The sequence below is a fragment of the Rhipicephalus microplus genome, chromosome 8 (genome assembly GCF_043290135.1).
Source record: "Rhipicephalus microplus isolate Deutch F79 chromosome 8, USDA_Rmic, whole genome shotgun sequence".
Taxonomy (NCBI): Eukaryota; Metazoa; Arthropoda; class Arachnida; order Ixodida; family Ixodidae; genus Rhipicephalus; species Rhipicephalus microplus.
This window is the reverse complement of record NC_134707.1, coordinates 26028291-26048907: the sequence shown is the minus strand read 5'-3', so window position 1 is coordinate 26048907 and position 20617 is coordinate 26028291. Positions and strand designations below refer to the sequence as shown.

General features: G+C 44.5%; 1 protein-coding gene across 4 annotated transcripts in view; it reads right to left on the bottom strand.

Annotated features, from left to right (window-relative positions):
• Ehbp1 (Eps15 homology domain containing protein-binding protein 1) overlaps positions 1-20617 on the bottom strand; it is a 73770-nt gene that overhangs the window by 28524 nt on the left and 24629 nt on the right. Inside the window, exons 7-13 of one of the 4 annotated variants that reach the window (XM_075871347.1) lie at positions 20385-20518; positions 15975-16163; positions 15262-15512; positions 11916-12526; positions 10822-10964; positions 8672-8999; positions 5906-5959 (exon numbers count right to left, since the gene is read on the bottom strand). In XM_075871347.1, coding sequence (XP_075727462.1) covers positions 5906-5959; positions 8672-8999; positions 10822-10964; positions 11916-12526; positions 15262-15512; positions 15975-16163; positions 20385-20518 — 1710 coding nt within the window. The remainder of the gene's footprint in view (positions 1-5905; positions 5960-8671; positions 9000-10821; positions 10965-11915; positions 12527-15261; positions 15513-15974; positions 16164-20384; positions 20519-20617) is intronic. The other 3 variants (XM_075871348.1, XM_075871349.1, XM_075871350.1) reach the window with 3 other exon arrangements.

Genomic DNA, 20617 nt, shown 5'->3' with positions numbered 1-20617 from the left:
AGATGCGTGCGAACAACTGTTTGCAGAGTGACCGGAAATCCTACGTTGTCGTTCGGCCAATCGCAAGCATCGAAAGTGGCAACGTCATCGAGTTTCACTGGTGATGTCACACATGTCAATGGGGGGAATGGCCGGGCCAGAAAGGAGAAACTATTGTTTTTTTGAAATTGTGGCGCGCCTGCTACCTGTAGCGCTGCGGCGTGTGGCATCGTTGATTGTGACGGCATTCTGCATGCGATGCGCTTGTTTACTTGAAATGTTTGGGAAAATATCAGAGGGGGTTCAGGGGCCCTTTAACACAACACAAACTGTGTGCCACTACTTGCATGCACATACATTTTTGCACTGCCTCCAACCATCACACATTGTGATCGGTTGATTTAATGCCCTTGTCATCAAACTAAGAATAGAAACACAAGGTCGCATCTGCTTCGAGGCATAGTGTTAATGCGAGAAATGAGGACTTTGACAAGACAAAGCAAAAGCCGAACTCCAAAAGCAATGAGGCAAATAATTTCACGGAAAAGGTAGACGTTTAAATAATAGAGCATAGCTAAAAGCTAGTATGAGTGAGGAATCTGTTTCTCTTACTGTAGTCCTTCTTTTTCGCTAAAGATATCAAATAAGGTAATACTTATAGACGATAACGTGAGTGAGGCATTATGTATTACTGTCACTTTTGTACAGCCTTTTTGGCCATTTTAGATAGCTGTAGACTCTATATTTATGGCATGGAGACTGATTCGCTAAAGAAACAAATAGACTCTGGACAGAATGAGAATTACACATGACAACACATTGTGTCATAGATCTGGCATGAAGTTGACACTCCCATAGCATCAAAAGTCGACAATTCCTATACGCTATAAAATTTATTCAATTTGTCTGCAACAGCAGCAGTCTTTATACCAGTGTCTGTTGCATATTGTACTGTTCGGTCACAAGGCAGGCTTTGGTTAAAAAATAAATTAATAAAAAGCTGGTATTCAAATAAACATCATTTAAGTAAAATGATACAGCTTTGTTATTTCCTTCAACTGTCGCAAATACAGAATATATTTAATGATGATGAGCAGATTATGACGAGGTAAATTTTACAGAGGAAGACGGGAACAGTCAACTAATTTCAACTTCATGTTCGTTATGATGTAACAGTAACTAGACAGGACAGAAATAGTAACTAGACAATCCTTTTAAGAAAGGACAGTAGTGTGCTTCATAAAGAATGCCTACAGTCTAGCAATGTGAAAAAATAATATACTTACGGTTGGTTTCACCTCCACAACGACATATCGACAATATGCTTCTAGGCATCAGAGACAAAAAATTGCTTGTTTCGCGATGAAATTTTAACGATGTGGACACACCCAAAAAATGCATTGATCACATGGTCTTTTGCCTTGAACTTGACCATAGTAATCTTACCAGTTAGACTTACAGTGGAAAAGTCTTCTGTGTCTACTAGAAGATGCTCTGCAGATTTGACATACTATGCAGATTCCTATGGTAGGGGCAAGAAAAATCAGGCAGGATGTGACAATCAGGTAGACTGCGGTAGTGACTGGGCTGAGAGGGGACACGGAAACGGCACTGGATCACGCGATTACTTGGCAAGGAACTTCGACACACCTCGAATATCACAATCATATTCAACATATCTTTAACGAGTCAAAGCAATATCTCACACTCTAGCTTAGCGTGTGAAGGAGTGCACATTTGATCACTTAATTTTGATTCAAGTGTACTGGAATGTTGCCAACATGAGATGAAGTACAGCAGCAATGAACACTGACACCTCGTAGCTACAATTCCACTGCAGGCCACAGGTCATTGCTTACTTGAAGATGTACACAAATGGCTGCTGTGTAAATATAAACGACTTCGTTGTACGAAAGCTCTAAGATGTGCATGATGCCAATATTCATGTGTCAGTTTAGTGACCGTTCTGTTATTCTTTCTTGATACTGGGTCAGGCAGATGTTTCAGCATGCAATGATAAGGAGTGCATTCTGGAACAATCACGTCAGCCACATTATTTCAGCTGTTGGGCCACCAATCTGACAGGAAGCACTTTTTTCAGCTTCAAGCTTTCCTGTTTACTGATCCCACAGAATGTCCTGACCATCAAAATACTCTGGGAAGGCAATGAGGTGTCCGATTTCAAGTAGATTCGATAAAAATCATGATATTGCAATTTTTGAAGTTTTGACGCACGAAACCGAAATTCGGTCCCACCGTCACACGTGAATTATTTTGGTTTCTTAGTGGTTTGTTTATCACTGGTTAATGATTTTCTCAATGCAGGGCAGCATGACATTGGTAAAATATCAGGATATAACAACTAAATGCACTCTCTGACAAAAAAGGAACATCTGCCATACAACAATAAATGTTGCTTTTAACAATAATTGTTGCTCAAAAAAAAAAAAAAACAATTGCTTCTTTGCATTACCACTATCCCTCGGTACTTCTTACACGCGATTGGCGTGCCAATTTCATTGTGACAAAGCATTCTACTTTCAGCGTGACATTGCATTACAGATAAGAAATCAGCCAGTGCATAGCTTTTAGGAGTGGTAATGCAAGCAAGCGAGCCGGTGACTATTTCTGTGGGGCAAATGACGTACCATATACGTCTGTTTGCCTCTGTGTGTACACACAACAAACGTCGAATATATAAGGCAGATCATTTCAACTCAAAAGTGGGAGCAAACATTTTTATAGGGAGCTCACTCTAATATGCAACTGACTTTGCAGGCAATGCAACCACTGGTCGTCTCACGATGACCCTCGCAACAACTTCGATCTACTTGAAGGTCGGAGCACAGGGGAATGCTCTGTACACATTTCAATATTTCCATAGGTTTTTTACATGACTTTTATTGAAATTTGATTGAACTTGTATTAAACTTACATATACCCCATAGAGTTACACAGAAATTATGTGTACTTTTTGCAATAGACGCACAGTTACAGTCAACTGCCGATTTTTCGGACCCTCTAGAGAGCGAACAACCATCCGAAAATTCGGGCAGTTCGAAAAAATGAATGCAAGCAAAAAAAAAGATAACTTTCAATGCAAGCAAAAAAAAACCGCACCATTTTGCTAATATTTCTCAATGCAAGAAAAAAATGCACCATTTCATTAATATTTCTCGGATCAAGAGGGTCAAGGTCGAAGTACCAGACTTCCGAAACTCTGCCAAAGCATCAGTGGAGTGGCTCTGAAAACAGCCATTAAAGAAACATGCATGCAGCCGACAGAGGGTGCCGTAAAGGCAGCCAGTGTTAGAGCTGCAATGGCTTGAAAAACTTGTTGATCCTTGTTTAAACGGCGTTCCGCTTGCATGTGATCACATTCGCCTCGATCTGAGCAAGGGTCATGTCATCACTGTACACCGATGACAACGTCATCAATGCTCCCATCAATTCGGCGGTAGTAGGTGGCGCAGGCGTTGGTTCCTCTTTTTCGACATCGGAGTTGTCTGAATCTGCCATAACCTGACTGACTATTTCGTTGTCGGTTAGCTCTGCGCAGAAGTCGAGCTCGTTGTCAGCGACGACGAACCGCTCAAAAGTTATTTCTCTGGGCATGGAAGCACCAGCAGAGCGGAGGTCGTTGATAATATCGTCCACGAGAGGGCACAAGTCAGTCACACTGTCGCTTTCTTCAGGCAAGTCTGCTGCCTCTGTGTCGAGTACGAAGCCCGCGTGGCGAAAGCAGTTACGAAGCGTGCTTTGTGTTACTGCCTTCCATGCGTCCGCAAGCATTCCGACAGCAGACCGAAGGTCAACGCTGTAGCCTTTCCTGTTTTCCGAGCACAGCACCATGCGGTTGAGTATACGTGAACGGTAAAAAAGTTTCAAATTACGGATAACACCTTGGTCCATCGGTTGGAGGATCGCAGTCGTGTTGGGCGGCATAAATTCCAGCTGGATAGCCTTCAAGTTATTGATGTGACCATGAGCAGCGCAGTTGTCAACGAAGAGCCGAACACGTCTGTTCCGTTGTTCAAACTTCCTGTCCAACCTAAGGACGTAACTCTCGAACAACTGCTGCGTTACCCATGCCTTTTTGTTGGCTTCGTATAACACTGGCAGCATTGCCCCTTTAGAACACCTCGAACTCTTAGACTTCCCCATTACTAACAAAGGAAGTTTCTCGCCGCCAGACATATTGCTATCGACAAGAACGGTCAGCCGTTCTTAGCTATGCTTGCCACCATGGCATGCGTCACCAGCAAAAGCGAGTGTTCTTTCTGGCAGCAGCTTGTAAAACAAGCCAGTTTCGTCGCAGTTGAAAATGTCAGCAGAGAACTGCTGCAACAAAGACTGGAGTTTTCCACTGTGGTACTGCGCAATAACTGCACTGTCGACGGCGCCTCTTTCGCCACACACCTTCTTGAACTTGAGGCCATTCCGATGCTTAAAGTTTCTCAGCCATCCATCACTGAACTTGAAATCCGCGATGTCCATTCGAAGCGCGAGAGTTTCCGCTTTTTGTTTCAAGATGCAGCCCGAGACTGGCAACCGCTTGGCAATCATTGAATTAAGCCACACGACGAGAGCGTTTACAAGCTTTGGATGAACACCTTGGCTTGCATTCATCTTTTGGGCACCAGACGGTTTTTCGGCCGCTTTCAAGATCTTGTCTTTGTTCTTAAGGAAATCGTAAACTGTGCTTGGAAATGCCGAACTCCTTGCTCACGTCAGCCTGTGATCGGCCACTCTTCAACAACTTATTAATGGCGGCTTTCTTCTCTATCGTTAACCGACGATATTGTTTTCCGCGCTTCGATGCCATCGGCGAGGACGACAAAGGCGGAGTGGAAGCCATCGCAGGCAAGTGAAATCCTCACGATGTGAACAAAAGAGTTTGCTGACGAGCGTCAAAGCACCTAGGCTTAGTGTTGCAGAGCATCTCTCACACGATCGCACAACCACGCACTAGGCTAGCCAAACACCATGTGGGCTGCGTAAAAAAAACGACGCGACGGCAGGCGACGGTGCCTCGGGTAATCCGGAGGTGGCGCTGGTAAACACTCAAGGTAGCCAGCGAGGCCAGACCAAATCGGTGTGTGACGGTTAGTTCTAGTTTGAAGTGGTGAAACGCTTCGCGAATGCGCAGCGTGGGAAGCCAGAGTGGCACGCACAAGCACAAGCGCTAAAGCGAAAGGAACATTATTGGCGGCAAAAAATTTCCGGGTGGATAGTTTAAATTGTCAGCGAAGCATTCTTGCACGATAAACACAGCCAGTGTTAGGAATCTCGGAGGCCGTGTGTGTTTCTCCACTAAGGATCAACGAGTCCAAGCAACAGATGCCACCACAGTAGACCGGTGCGCTCATTTATGCGATCGTAATTGCGTGTGACGCAGTTGTGGTGGTTTCCGACCTTCCGTCGCGTCAAATAGTCCGGAAAATTGGACTCCGGGGGGTTCGAGCGTCCGAAATTTCAAACTTTCTTATACATTGATTTTATGGGGCTCATGGCGGTGCCGCGAAGATGTCCCAATTATCGGGCATGTCCGAAAGTTCGGGTGTCCGAAAAATCGGCAGTTGACTGTATTGCTATGAGATGCCTCAAATATACCTGTTGCCTGCCCCAAATATACCTGTTAGCTTTATGGTTTATATACAACAAATGCTGAATGTAAGGAAGATAATTTTGATTTGCATACCAATTCATAATGTAGAAGAGTTTTTGCATTATAACAATCATACGAATGTTGGCTAAAACCACCAAACACACACAACTTACACCTAGCACCAGATTTCTGTGTAGTAATCTCTGAAGAAAACTTCAGACCACCAAGCCCGATTGTTCCAGAATGCGGCCCGTAGTTTTGCAGACACATGCGGAGGACGTGCATGCAGTCGAGGCAGGCAGACCGTTCTCTACTCACCGCCTATGCGCCTCTTCTGGAACTGGTGAAACCTGGCAGGCCGCAAGGAGCTACCTAGAGAAGCACACCACCACGTAGTTCAGCATGCACATCTCCAGTTTCCCTCCACCCGGTCCCCAAACCACCCTCACCAATTTTTATCCCAGTGCAGTGTTGCAGCAAGCAAGCATGCATTTCGTGCTGGTGTTACGGGAACATTTCAAGAAGCGTGCTACGGACACGACGTCAAAATTGAAAACGGTGCAAGAGACGTAGACGAGCGTGCGAGTGAGCGAACGATGGCAGCTGTGCTGGTGCGCACGTTGTGTGCTCTGCAGATGTCACACTTGCGCTCTCGTGACGCAGACAGCCCAAAAGCCCTTTAATAAATTTGCGGCCAACTCATTCGATGACAAAAAGCCTACACCAGCAACAAAGTAGCACTTGTGCTATTTCCCTTTCGTATCAATACTGACATGCTCAGCATGCGTTGCAATAACTCTGTATGTTGTCCGCAGTAGTTATTTAATGAAACCTGTATGAAATGTAAATACTCAAACCTCATTACAACAAAGTTGAATCTTACACGAAAAAAGTTATATCCGAAAATTAGTTATAAAGGTACATTCCTGAAACTGTATCACTTGCAAGGCTATTTCCGAGTTACTTTGTTATAACCGATATTTCATTATCTCCGGGTTAATTATACGGAGACTTGAGTGCACACTCCATAAAACTTAACGATAATCACATAAATTTCTTGCAATGATGTACAAAATAATTTGATAAGGCGCTCACTACAATATGCTCCCAACTTCTCAGGCGACATTAGTGCCATTCATATAGCAATGCCATTAGCAACAACTCCAGTGCCAGCGCCACCTGTTCCTTCTACTTGTGCTGTGTATTAATTCACACTCGTCCATATCTTTTGCACTGCTTTCACATTTTTAAAGGGCACCTCAACAGGCTGCGCTGCCAATCATGGTAATATACCATAAGTTGCAAGGCACTATCTAGGGAGTGCTTCCCTGAAAAACACTCTTTAATCAGTTTGTTTGTAGAGGAGTTCAAAAAAATTGCACTGTTCTGTTGCTGTGCTGCCAGGAGATACAATGCCGCATGCCAAGGCCAAGACCCATGAGCATCGCACTTCCCCACATTTGTCTAATTCGCCGAAGTTGATGCATCTCGTTTCATCAGAAGCCCTGCCTCCTACATTTTTCTCCTCATTCTGTTTTGCTCCATACTACATCTTCGGTAATACACTGCAGAGTCTGTATTGCAAATAGTAGGATGGTCAATCGGAATAGTAGTGATTTATGATCTTGGGATTTGATTAGGTTTGGTTTTAGGGGCGAAGCTCCTTACACTGTGAGTCTCACGTCCCGTGTCGTCGTCGTAGTAGCCACCTCTCGCTTAGTCCTTAGAATGTCTGCTAGATGGCAGTACTTGTATATGATAACTATATGATGAAAAGATACGAGATCGAACCGGCGACATTCGGGTAAGCAGCCGAGTACTGCAACTACTAATCATTATTTTTGGTTGGTGCTTCATAATCTTTGGAGAACAGTGACGACGATAAGGACACTGTATCATGATGCCTGTTTTACTTGGTGCTGTAAACGACTGTTCCGCATCGGAGCATGGCTGGTGGGATTATAAATTAAGTCGATATCATAGGACTTACGCGCTTATGACTTGGACTCTCGTTTGAAAGCAGCTCTCTCAAAAGAATGGGAGCACGACCCCCTGCTTGAAATTTTGACCGGTTTAAAGCGACGCAGTCATTCGATACTTCGCAGATGCGAACACCCCTGAGTGATCTTCACTGCGCTTTCCTGTTCGAAATTTTCAAACCAAGTGAGGGGCCCTTTAGGACTGTAAAGGCATCAGAAACTTAATAAATAAGCACAATCACTAGTCCATGCATAGATCTGACTAATGAAACACAAAACGAAATCAGTGTGACAGGCTACTTTTCACTGTCACTACTACTCAAAACTGCGGTTTCTTATGGTTAAAGTACTTGGAAAAAAAGAGGGTGGTGCTGCACGCTGATGAGTGCACAGGAGTGATGCTAAGCGGGAGATGAACAGGGGGACTTCTCTTGGAGAGCCAGGACATCTTGTTGACAAATTTGCTTTATACTGTTGAAAAATATAGTTGGAAATATCGAAGTTCAATATGATTACACATGGGTCCCTGAAATTACTGCCTTCGCACATTTAGAAAAAAAAACAACATATCTTTTTCATAATCGACAAGCGCGATTCCCTGCGCTGCATATTAACCCAGCCAACGGCGGCACCAGTCATGATTTAAGGAGAGAAGAGGTCCTAGTTGCACGCACTGTGGCTTGTCTATTACGCATGTTTATATCAAGAGAGTTGAGTCTAGATTTTTGTGTGACGGTGCACGCAAACGGCATTTCAATCCACAGTTTGTACAAGTAACTACCTGCCATTAGGCGGGCTAACTGCATTGCAGCAAAGCCAACTTTACAATTGTGAAACCTAGAACTGTTTAGCACGAAAGCTGGCAAACTCAGGCATTTGTACGAGGACAAGCACAGACTTAGACTATGTCCTCATCTTTTCTGTGTTGTTGTGTCTACTTTCGCACTGAGCAGTTTTAAATATAAAATACAAACTTGTCCGACCCCACACGTTGCTACAATTATGGAAAGAATGTGTTGCTCGAAAAATTTGGAAAGATTTAGAGTACAGGAAACATCAAGCTGGATAAGCCAATACTTCGCGAACAAAGGTCAGTAGCACACACCCTCGGAGAGTCGTACGCTCCAAGAAGCGGTCTGCTCGGCCTTCAGGTCATCCCGACTGGCCCCGTCCTCGGCGGACTCTTTGAGTCCGTTCGCAGTCTGGGCGCTGGGCGTGACGGGAGTGCCGGGCTCGCTGACGTTGTTGTTGTTGTTGTGGTGCCCCTGTCGGGCCTGAGCGATTATGCGCCGTGCCCGCTCTCGCAGCTGCTCTTGGTGCTGCCGCTCTTCGAGTGAGCCCGGGCTGACCTCGCGGCCGGCCGGTGGCTGGCGGGCCTCTTCCAGGAGCTTGCGTGCCCGCTCCTGCAGTTCGACGAGCCTACTAGACGGCCTCTGCATGCAGAGAGGGAGTGGTTAAGCGCCGTCCTCATCAAAAGTGTTTCTGAAATTTAGTAAAGACATGGGTCTTTGAGCTTTCGTTAGTTGTTGTTTAGTCTAATTTGATAAAAGTTGCATCTTCGTTTTGTTTTCTTTCCCAATTATTGATACTCTCAGTGATTCCTTTAGCAGAGTGGATATAAATGGGCCCACTGTGGAAGAAATATCCTTTAGCAGAGTGTAACGTTGGATGACTTGGTGCATAGCTTAATGAAATGTCTGTGGTGGAACTGAGACGAGGAAGAAGAAAACAAGAAAAGACCCAATAGGGTGCCAGACTTTCAACTAGTTTATTTTCCGCACACCAAGCAAAGACATATGTTTTGCAATATGCACCCGAATGGAGCAAGCAGCGCAAGCTAACTGCTGCATAGCATAACAAGTGAACTACTGCACAGCCGCTGTCTAAAAACAGGCATTGGCTCTTGTACAAAGAGATGGAAGAGACACGGACAGATCCGTCCGCCTTCTTTTGCATGCAATATGCCTTGAGTACTTCACAAGTCGTTTGTTTGCTCCTGCCTATTACACGAGTTTCTACAAACAGTGGTGCGCAGCCACACGAAGCACCACGGGCGTGTACCCACACCACAGAGGTGTGGGCTCACACCCTCCTTAATTGATAAATTATGCTCCTTAAGACAATTTTTCTTCCTTGTCTCAGCTGCACCACACATATTCTGAGATACCCAGCGATTCTCATTGGAATCGTCCATTTTGTGGGTCAGTAAGCAAGAACCTGAGAAAGCAAAGCTTTGTCCTTCAAAATTGTACCTGGCATTTGCCCTAAATGTAACGCCAATATTGTACGCACAACAAAACAAGGTCACATGCATTTACAGAAGTGGTAATGCAGTTCACGCATTTTACTACAGCAGCATGACCAAACAAACAAGTGGTGTCCTCTGCCAATGGCTGAGGAAAGAATAATTAAAGAAACATATTGATACCATAGAGCCCCTAGCCCATCGAACAAGAGAAAAAAATAGATATGTTCAATGTAAATCATGTTGCATATAAGGAGCCCATTGTCAAGCGGGGGGAATCATATAAGACAAACCAGGCGGTGCATGAATGTGAGACCAAGGGAACGCTTAACCTCATCAATGACTTCAGGTGGTTTGCGCTTGCCAGATCATTGTCGGGAGTGTGGATGCCAGCCTATGGCAGAGGAAACCACCTATTTGTTTGGCTATCGGGACAAATGCACTACAGAGATGATGGGGGCACTTTACACTGAAAGGGAGGGGTAAAAGAGCATGAGTAAACCGCCTGTGCTCTTGGTCAAAAGGAGGTTCGATACCTGGATTTAGCGCTGCCATGTCAAAGCCATTAATTAGTTTTTTATGGAGTGTTACGCATGCTTTTGCCAGCAGAGAGTTTGTTCTTTTTTTCCATTTTCTCGGGTGTTTACACATGTGTCGTTTTCGCCATGATTAGATATTTTTTTGTACCCTGTTTGCTCCGCTGCACAGACGCCATGGCGTTCAACGTTACTAGGTCTCCGTTGCTCGATATACAGTCAGCGTCCGATTAAGGGACCCTCAAGGGACCACGAAAACGTCCGTAAAATCGGGCACCCTCCACCCCCCCAGCTCCCACCTGCTTCCTTGTCGCGGCCCTTGAGTGACCAAATGTTGTGACTGTGGCCTGCTATTTCGAGGTGAGTTTGCGACCCCCGTTCTACAACGTGGTGCCCCTTGCCCAATTGCGAACGAATCGTGGCCACTTTTCAAGAACAGGAATAGGAAATCGCACATCAGCGAGGCTCACTCACAGTGACACTTGCCTTCTTGGGATCGATGAGCGGTGACACGAGGGCGTCCGGAGGCGAGGGTTGCCTCGTTGGCGACAGGTCCAGCACTCGACAGGGCACGCGCGTCTCCGTCTTCTCAGGTACAGTTTCTTGCGTCTCCACGCCTTCACGATACGGTGCAGTTTACGTCATCCGAAAGGAAGAAACGCTATCATCAATACACACGGCCAGACATTAAAGACAAATGAAATTGAATGCAAGAAGGTATCACTGTGTTATGTGACGCTTTTCAACAGCTGTCAGATCGACGACGGCCCACACAATTTTCCCTTATATCGTTACAAACATTCTGTTGCTACTGTCATGCTATTCTGCCAGTCAGAACTTGTCATAAGACATAAATATATTTTTTCGATGAAAATTAAACATACATTTTTGACAATACAAAAGTAAAAAGACAATTTTCTATTAGGTTTGTTATATCGACAACTTGTGACATCGGCGTTTGTCACTTATAAGTTCAAATGTACTGCAGTCATGAAAGTCTCTATCCGTGCCTTTTACAGCGCAGTTCATTTTTATGTGCAAGACATTTCATGTACATGACATAACAACTCTGGCTGCTTGATGTCAACGCATGACCACTGGTTACGGAGTTGTCACTTCGCTTATGCTGTCACAAAGGGGCTAAGAATTGGTAACATTTACCATGAATTACTTACGCCATTATTATTTCATGTCATAAAAGCATGACACAACGATACAGAGAATAACACGATCCATGTCTACATCTCTCTTTATATGCGAGGCACAACTTGTTGCTCACAAATTCTAGCATTCACGTACGTCTCTTCAACCTACATAGCAGTGCCTGCTAAAAACGACAGAGTCCAGTTCATCACTCTAGTATCAAAAGAAAAAAAAACAATCAATGACACGTATCAACAACCAACACTAAGCAATAGGCACTCCCAACAATCAACGCTTAAGCGGTGTAGTTATGCTGCGACAGTTATTGATGTATCGAGTGTTTTAAACAAATTTACTGCATTACAAACAAACCAACTTGCAATACTCATGCAAGTCCTTGGAAGCCGTTTTGTTTTCTTTCTCACCTGTCTTCTCAGTGTCCTCTTCATCCGAGTCGAAAGGGTTCATCAGCTGCTGCCGCGTCATCAACGGCGGCCCCATCTGTGCACCTTCCTTTGGAGTGGGACTTGTCTTGGCACTTGCTTCCTTTGGCGAATCCTTCCCGATTGACTTGTCACCCACAGGAATCTTTATTTTAAGGATCCTCTCGGTCCACGACTGTTCCATTAAACTCTTCTCTGTCGAACTTTGCCGACTAAGGCTCCTCTCGGACGAGTTCCGCTTGCTTAAGCCTCTCTCTGTCGAGCCTCGCCTGCTCGCGTTATTCTCCGCGGAGTCCTGCGTCTTTAAGTTCCTCTCGGCCGACTCCTGCCTGTTTACGACCTCCTCCGCCGACCCTTGCTTCTTTATTACACTTCTTTCCCTCGACTCTCGTCCTGTTGAGCTTTCCTCCGTCGAAGATTGCCTGCTTAAACTTTGTTCCGCGGAGCCTTCTCTGTTTGGACTTCCTTCCGTTGACGGCCGGCGTTTGTTTGGTATTCTTTCGTTCGAGCCTTGTTTGTTTAGGTGCTCTTCGGTGGGGAGGGTGTCTGCCGGCATAGGGGAAGAAGGCACATTGCTGGCATTACTTACAGGCCTGCGAGAAAAACAAGAAAGGTGCATAGGTTGACTGTTGCTGCTTGTAAGTGCGAAGTATGCACGTAAAAAAAAAGTGTTTGTGACTTTTTGGCATATTTTTTGGACTCCCACCGAACCGATTTTTGTTAGTCTGGCAAGCATTTCCTTTCTCAAAAACACTGCGCTTGCCCTTTTCTTATCAACAACACTACATTATGCAAAATAATGTTCGTCAAATTTATAGCCGATAAGTGCTGCGTGCACAGTATAAATGAAAAGGCATTTAGGACCTATGACGAATGCTGTTTGGGAGACGAGAAAATCCATATAGAGTGATGCTCATTTGAAGGGCACACCATATCGTTTACATATCATAGCCTTACACCCCATAAAATCATAACACAACATCCTTTACACTACATAATAGCAGATACAATGTAAAGAAAATGAAAAAAAAAGGGAAGGACGACGATGTCGAGTGAGCGGCACGAAAATCTTTTGTTTTTTCTGGAAAACAGCAGGATTCGGACACATTTATACAGGCATGTTGTCTTTCATCTTCTTCAAAGCCCTATCTACCTTAAACCGACATCTTTAAAGGAGTAAAAATATCACTCTTGGAGTAATGAGCACTATGTCCTCAAAGAACATTGCACATTTGAAAGCATAAAATTAGTCCCAAAGTAAATCGTAACCATAGTCTGCATTTTACAGGCATACCTGTGTATGTGCATCTAAACATCGTTTTTGTAATACGCTCAAGGGTCATTTTATTGCATCTATTCACGAAACCCAAAGGCACAATGCATGCTGCTGAATAAAGTTATTGAATAAAGGTACTGCACAGGCTTACGAGGGAAACTACTCCTGTAACTGGCCGTGTGGGACAAAAGGCTGAAGCTGAGTCCTAAGGCAATGCATGCATCAAGCATATTTCTCAAAGACTGCCGTAAAACATAGCTTATTGCCGGTAACAAAGCATAGCCATGCAGTGACTGGCAGTATGCCATAGCAGAGAAGTGCACCAAAATGCATTAGCAATGTTTTGCTAAACAAAATGAGAATGTGTAGCATTCATAAGTCGTTAGTTGTTCCAAAATTAAAATGCACTCAAAGCTCATTACAACAAAGTTGCATCTTACATGAAAATAAGTTCGTTATATCTGAAAATTTATTATAAGAGCATATTCCTAACACTGTGTCTGTTGGAGAATATTTTTCATTTACTTCGTTATATTGAGGCATAAGTTATACATCAGAACGTTCGCCTGTTTAGCCCCACATTCGACCATGTCCAAATGTTTATATTTTAAAATAATATGAATATGGATCTATCGAATTGAATATCTTTCACTTATGAAATAATCAGATTCAAAATTTTGAATATTCACAAAACCCTGGATGTGACATGCGTAACTGTTATGTAATCTGATGCGCAGTTATTGCAGTATCTCCCAGCTTCAAGTGAAGCGTCAATTTCTCGTGAACCAACAATAGTTAAGGCCACACATATATAGCTGCAACAATATGAGGGCTATCAAACACGAAAATATTTCTTGCACACAATGCCATTCATTCCAGACTTTACAGTGAGCCTTGTAGTGAATTCCAGCTTGAGAGATCTTAAGCTCCATCTACAAAACTGCAGCACACCAGTCCTTCACATGTGAAATACGACTGTGCCAGCTGGTTTCCGCTCAAACCCTAAGTACTTTTTTTCAGCTAATGTAAATACCATGCATATTAATCATTTAAAGTTTGTCGATACTAAGTAAAACATTCTGCTTGGCTGAGCAGCGATTTTCGAATCCCACAAGAAGTATACGACTGAATACTAGCAACTCAGATGTAGTAATAGTAATAGTAATACTAATAGTACTTTATTTACAGTAAGCCGGATACAGAGCTCACTGCAGGGGCAAAGGGCTAAAGGCGAACAGCCTGACAAAGGCCCTTGTCCCTCCGCAGTCACGGACTGCGGAAGGACAAGATGAGATGTGTTTATATCTCCTTCAGTGGTCGTGTGTACTATTGTACACATAAACGTCAGAGGCACCACGCACCACGTCTTTGTTCAAATGGCTTAAAACAGAGAGTGCACATTTGCACAGGCTTCCTGACTGAACAAGTAGTGACAAATTTACTTCACTGTGCGGTGTATTACTGCAGAGGATAATTTCACTGGAGACGCTGCCATGTTTGGCGACTGTTCAACGTGGCGCGTTTCAGGACTAAGGTCAAATATTTTTTTTCTCTGCACGAAACATATACAGCTACAAAATGAATTGTGCGTGCATTCAGGGCCTAATATTTGATTCTTCTTATGCAAGGATTGAAGCTGACTTATGGCAAAATAATGAAATTCTTAGTTACATGCAGATTAACATTAGTTGCTATATCTCACACAAAATACACTTCTTCACTTACTTTCCTGAAATGTAATGATGAGTGCCTTGGAATCACGCCATGCAAATTTGGTGCATTCAGAGACAGTGCGTTATAATTTGTGCCTGTATGGGATTCAGGATTGTAAATCGTCTGAAACAGTTGACAGCAAATGATAACACGGCGTAAAATATTTGACATCATGAAAATGAGGGATCGCTATTGTGAGAAGCCTTTATGCCAATTCTCTGTGGAAGGTACAGAGATGGCTTCGGGTGGAGCCGACATTTTTTTAGGTTGCCATTGAGCATAGCTCACACCTATCAACTTTTGGACCATCAGGAATACAACTACTCGTGGTAGACTTACGTAGAGGTGCGTACGAAGTTTGTTATTGCTTCTGCAGGCGTCGAGGCGGCCTCGTCGCTGGCCATGAAAGAGATCGGAGACGGCCGCGGCGCGTCGTGCAGGGGTCGCTGCAGCTCGGGGGGTGCATTGAGCTGTTGTCGCAGCTGGTGCAAGTACGTGGCCACAACGAGCTTGTCCGGCACCGTCAGGAGAACCATGTCGGCCGGATCCAGGAGCCGAGAAACTCCCAAAGACGCCGCCGCCTCAAACGCCTGCATGCCACCCCAAGACCTTCGCATCGAAGTCCTTCTGTTGTGAAGCGAGATTAGGCCCGTCACAGATCACGCCAGCAAAGACGGCTTTGATCATCAGACGCCTTACATTAGACGCAAAGATTGAAGCAAAGAGAGTGTATCAATGGTCCCATCTTTTTGTTAGTTACACACAACCGTATGAAGGCAACAAGTGATTATGACAAAGCAATGATATGGGGTCATAACTACAAGTTTTTAAGTTAAGTCGCAGTACTAACAAAGGGTAAAGAAAGTAGACAATCCGATAACTTTTGAGGGCGTTAATATCCCTGCATGTCCGCCGCGTCCATGCCCCCATGGACTGTATAGGCCCATCATTTGAATCAAGTGATGGCACATCAGGCATAAGAAGCTTACACAGTCTTGAGGTGACACAGACCGCCAGAATAAGCAGCGATTACGCAATAGGGGAAGACCTGCCTTCTTGCAGTTGCCCGAGATGTCGTGCGGTGACAGGGAGTCCATGTCGATGAGCTCAGGGCGGTAGCTGTGTATGAGAGCGCAGAAGGCCATGCCGTTTCGCCAGGAGGTGGTCAGGTTGGTCACCCTGACCCCATCGTAGCCTTCGGTCATGCGCTGGCTCCACGTCAGCAAGTCCTCACCTGGCTCCTGTTGTGCGGAATGGCGAAGTGCACCAGTCAAACCAGTTTAAAACTGTCCCACCCCACACTGCTATACGCAACACAAACAACAAACAAGCATATCACGCAGATCGTTTAACGGCAATCGTCTCTGAAAAGATGCGAAACGTCTGCATGGAGTCAAAGAAGCCATTGTCAAACAAAACACCCCGCATTCTTCCTTTTGAGGGAAACGAATTTCAATCTAGAGAGACAGGTGCCGAAGTGAATGCGGTGTACAGCATGTGCCGCTTAGAATGTCACTGACAACATAGTCAGTTTTAGACGACTGTTAGACAAGCAACCACATCAATGATCAGCACCAGTCATGAAATAGAATTTTCTCACCACTTTGGCACTAAAGAACAGAACTTCGTAAAACTTGTTGTTCGGCTAGTTCGAACACACTCATTGTATTTACTCGTGTAATCCTCGCACCCCCCACATCGCCCGACAAAAATACGATTTCTTTTTTTTTCCTCGAGTAATCATCGCACCCCCGAAAATTGTTGCAAAAATGTCGTCTGCTCTTTCCAGCCACTGATGATCATAGCGTGCACCGTCTGGCGCCATCTCCTAAGCATAGAGCCTACTATTATTTCACCAAGATTCAATCCAGTTCAATCCAAGCCAAAGTGGCAATTGCGTGTTGTGGTGTGATTTGTATGTTGTGTCTGTAATATTGTTACGCTATGGGGCGATACGAAAGCTACACAGCTGCTTTCAAGTTGAAAGTGATGGATCATGCACTAAACAACGGCAACAGGGCCGCCGGTAGGCCCTTCGGAGTAGACGAGTTTTGTGTTCACTACTGGTGACGGCAGCTGAAAGCTATCAAGAAGTATTGGGCCTTCCGTGTGCCTAAGACTGGGATTGATGGTAAACTTTAATTCTTCAGAAGGAAACTGCAGACGATTCTGTTAAATGGCCATCAACTCAATACTGACGTCTTTCACTTACCTTTTTCGGAGTCCTGTTGAGCGACGAACGCTACCACTACGCCCGCAACGCCCACAAGCTTTGCGTACGGTATTCTAATTCTCAACTGATTGCTTGCACTTTTTGTGTCTCAAATAAATCTTGCGTTGTAGTCAACCTGTGCTTTATTGTTGAGGTAACTATTAATTAGTACTTCTCAAAGGTTGCTGTTAGTTGCTGGCGTGAGAATCCTGACTTGCGGCCACAACTAGCGGAACGCTCTGTACATTTTCGTAAAATGTTTTCCCCCCATAATTTTCGCACCGCCCTACTTTGCATCAGTTTTCTGTCAAAAAAAAAGTGCAAGGATTATACGAGTAAATATGGTACCCGCCAAAAGTTGTAAATCAGTAATTAATAAGATTTTGAACAGGCTAGCCACTTCGCTAGTTCTACACGTGTGACATGTACCATTCCCTGTAGCATGAGGATGATGACTATATTATGCACACAGTAAAAAAATTTGTACTCATTTTGCACCAGCTTAGTGCATACTTGCATTCAGTTCACGTTAAAAATATTTATCAACAATGAAAAATATCTCTACTACTTATGATAGTGACTACTGGACTCAAAAAGTGAATTTAAGCACACTAGCTGATGTAGCATATAAAATTTTCAATTATTCACACAGATAAAAGCCTAAATTAGTTAAGCTTTACAGGGGCGGCAACCCAATTAAAGGAGCACATAATTGCAAGCAACACACCGTTTTCAAACCACAGAGACATTTTCAGCAACGAATTCATGTCCAACTTCGCAGGTCACTGAAACTTCTTTGCACAGACTACCAGCTCAAGTTACTCTTGTTGTTGCTCACCATCAAAAGACATCGCCAGGAGTCCGCATGTGAAGCTTGTCGTACATGGTAACCTGTATTGTCACAAGATGGCAGCCGAAGTACTACCTACATTTATTTTAATCCAATAGAGTTATAGAACTCATTGCGCGTAAATTCTGGCGTCAGTGGCGGCGCGATTGGTTGAGAGCGAAAAATCCTGCATCTTTGCGCAACCGAAAAATTTAGAAAGATGCAAATAAAATAAATAATAAAAATTCTGGGTCTGAGTGGAGATCGGACCTGGGTCGTTTGCGTGGCAAGTGGGTGTTCTACCACACAGCTGTGCCTCTGCTTGTGAATACAGTGCAAGTAACTTCCTCTGCTTGGAATTGCAGTGAAAGCAACTTTGCTTTACGAACACGCATCCCGTATACACACTTCACAATACATTAAATATTGTCGTAACAATGTGTGGTACAAGCGTACATTGCCATCGCGCCTCGGAACATGGGATTATCACAATGACTTCATAGTTTAAAGCCAGTAACCTATTACAAAAGGCACACACATTACTGCACCCTTAAGGTCATGTAGTGAGTGCATAGCAACTTGAAAAAATTTCATACCCTAAGTGTTTGAAGTGCACACTAGGAACAGAATATCCCTGTTGCGTTCAACTTTTAATGGCAAAGCTTAAGGGCCTCCTAATTTTTTTTTCTTTCTGCATAAATTCCTGACAGTGTCGCATGTTCACACCTTCCACAACCATTAAACTTTCTTTATCAATAGAATCACTTCTGTGGTTCTGCACACTATAATCAGGATTCCATAAGGCACGCCATAGCGTAACCCTGTGGATTAATTATGACCATCCCTCGCTTTTCTTATGGGTACCGATACTTATTTTCGGAGCTGAGTTTACTCCATCACACAGGTATCCTGTATACATAGTTGCCTCTGAGCAAGTGTGGTGTTCTGTAAAAGCCGATATACAGTAATCCCTCGTTAACTCGAAGCCATCAAATCCGGGGAAAATTTCGAGATAGGCGGTATTTCGAGTTAAGCAAAACGCCAAAAATGTTCGCCCAGGTCACTGTAAAAGAAAAGCCAGTGCTGCTAGGAAAAGCTCCACTGCACAAAACAGCTACCGTAGTAAAGGCACAAGAATTCGGAGGGGAAAAAAATTTATTACCGAGGACCAAAAAATTGCGTGATGCTCGCCTGTTTCGCTTTAGCGTTCGGTCTGAGAAAGGCGTTCTCCAGTTGCTCAACACATCGCATGAACCGTTGGTCGCCACCGCTGCATTCGACCTTGTTGCGGAGCAAGCACAGCATGTTACGTGTTTCTGTCATCGTAGGCACTTCTCGAGGCTCTTCCTCATCTGCATGGTCATCTGCGTCGTTCACGGCCATCTCAACGATATCGGCGTCCGACAGCATTCGACGTCCGACAGCGTCCGACAGCAAGATGCGTCGTGCACAGATCGCGAGGAAAACAAAGAATACCAGCTCGCACATGCAAGGGCTAGGTTGCGTACTGACGGGCGCATGCTGCACATGCCGCCCACCGCGCATAAGTCGCGCGCAGGTGCGCACACGTGATCACTCCTACAGTTGCCTGACAAGGCTGATAGGAAACGGCTGCGTCCGCGGGAATTTCAAATTCGCCCTTCACGACTGCGTTCGGCACGTATAGTAAGAGCTAAGCGTTCGCACGGAGCCCTCGTTTCCTGTTGGGAGTAGACTTTGTCTTCTGCCCTCCCTGTCAAGATTTCGAGATATCCACTGTTCCCCCCGGAAAACGTTTCGAGATAAGAGGGGGCAAATACATAGCACCTATGGGAGGTTAATGCACGGCGAAAAAAAGTTTCGACTTAACCGAGATTTCGAGATATGCGAGTTCGAGCTAACGAGGGTTTACTGTATTTTATTTTGGTACTAAAGTGACACCAGTATGTCACCATGCCACTGTACCATTTCTGGTGACTTCACATGCCATTATGGCTTCTTACAATATTGTGAGGTACCAGAAAATACAAAATGGCCGCTTTTGTGTCGCCAAGATAACCACGGAACAGAGCAGCCATAGAAATGTCTCAATATTTAACGCAAGCACATGACTTGTCGTAAGCGCAGTAAGGAAAGAGGGTAGCTTTTAAAAACATGTCATTAATTTTTCTAGGTGCAATAACGCTAACCAGCACATTTTCTAGGCTCTTCAGGGCTTGGTCTTTAACTTGAGGTGCAAGAACGGCCACAGAAAAATTTCATACGAATACTTTTTATCTTTCATGTAAGTTAGGAACATTGGCATTTCTGCATTACAATTCATTGAAATATGGCTGCCTTGGCCCACAACAAAACCTGCACTTTCATGCTTGGAAGTGAAAACCCCACAGTAGCTATGCTACCATGGCAGGCAACTGCAGCAACTGGACAAGTCTGACTCACCGATGGCGCTTCCCAGCTTTCGGCCATGGCTTCAGCTTGTTTGCTCAGGTTTATGTCGGTTTCAGGAGGCTCGGGAGGCGGAGGCGGTGGTTGGACGACCATCACTGCAGCGGATGGGCTCCGCAGAGACAGGTCTACAAAGAAGACCAAGAGGAACGTGCTGCTCTTAAGAGAGTTCACGAACCATCACTCAGGCTTAGTCAAAACACACATCCTGTGGATAGCAGACACAT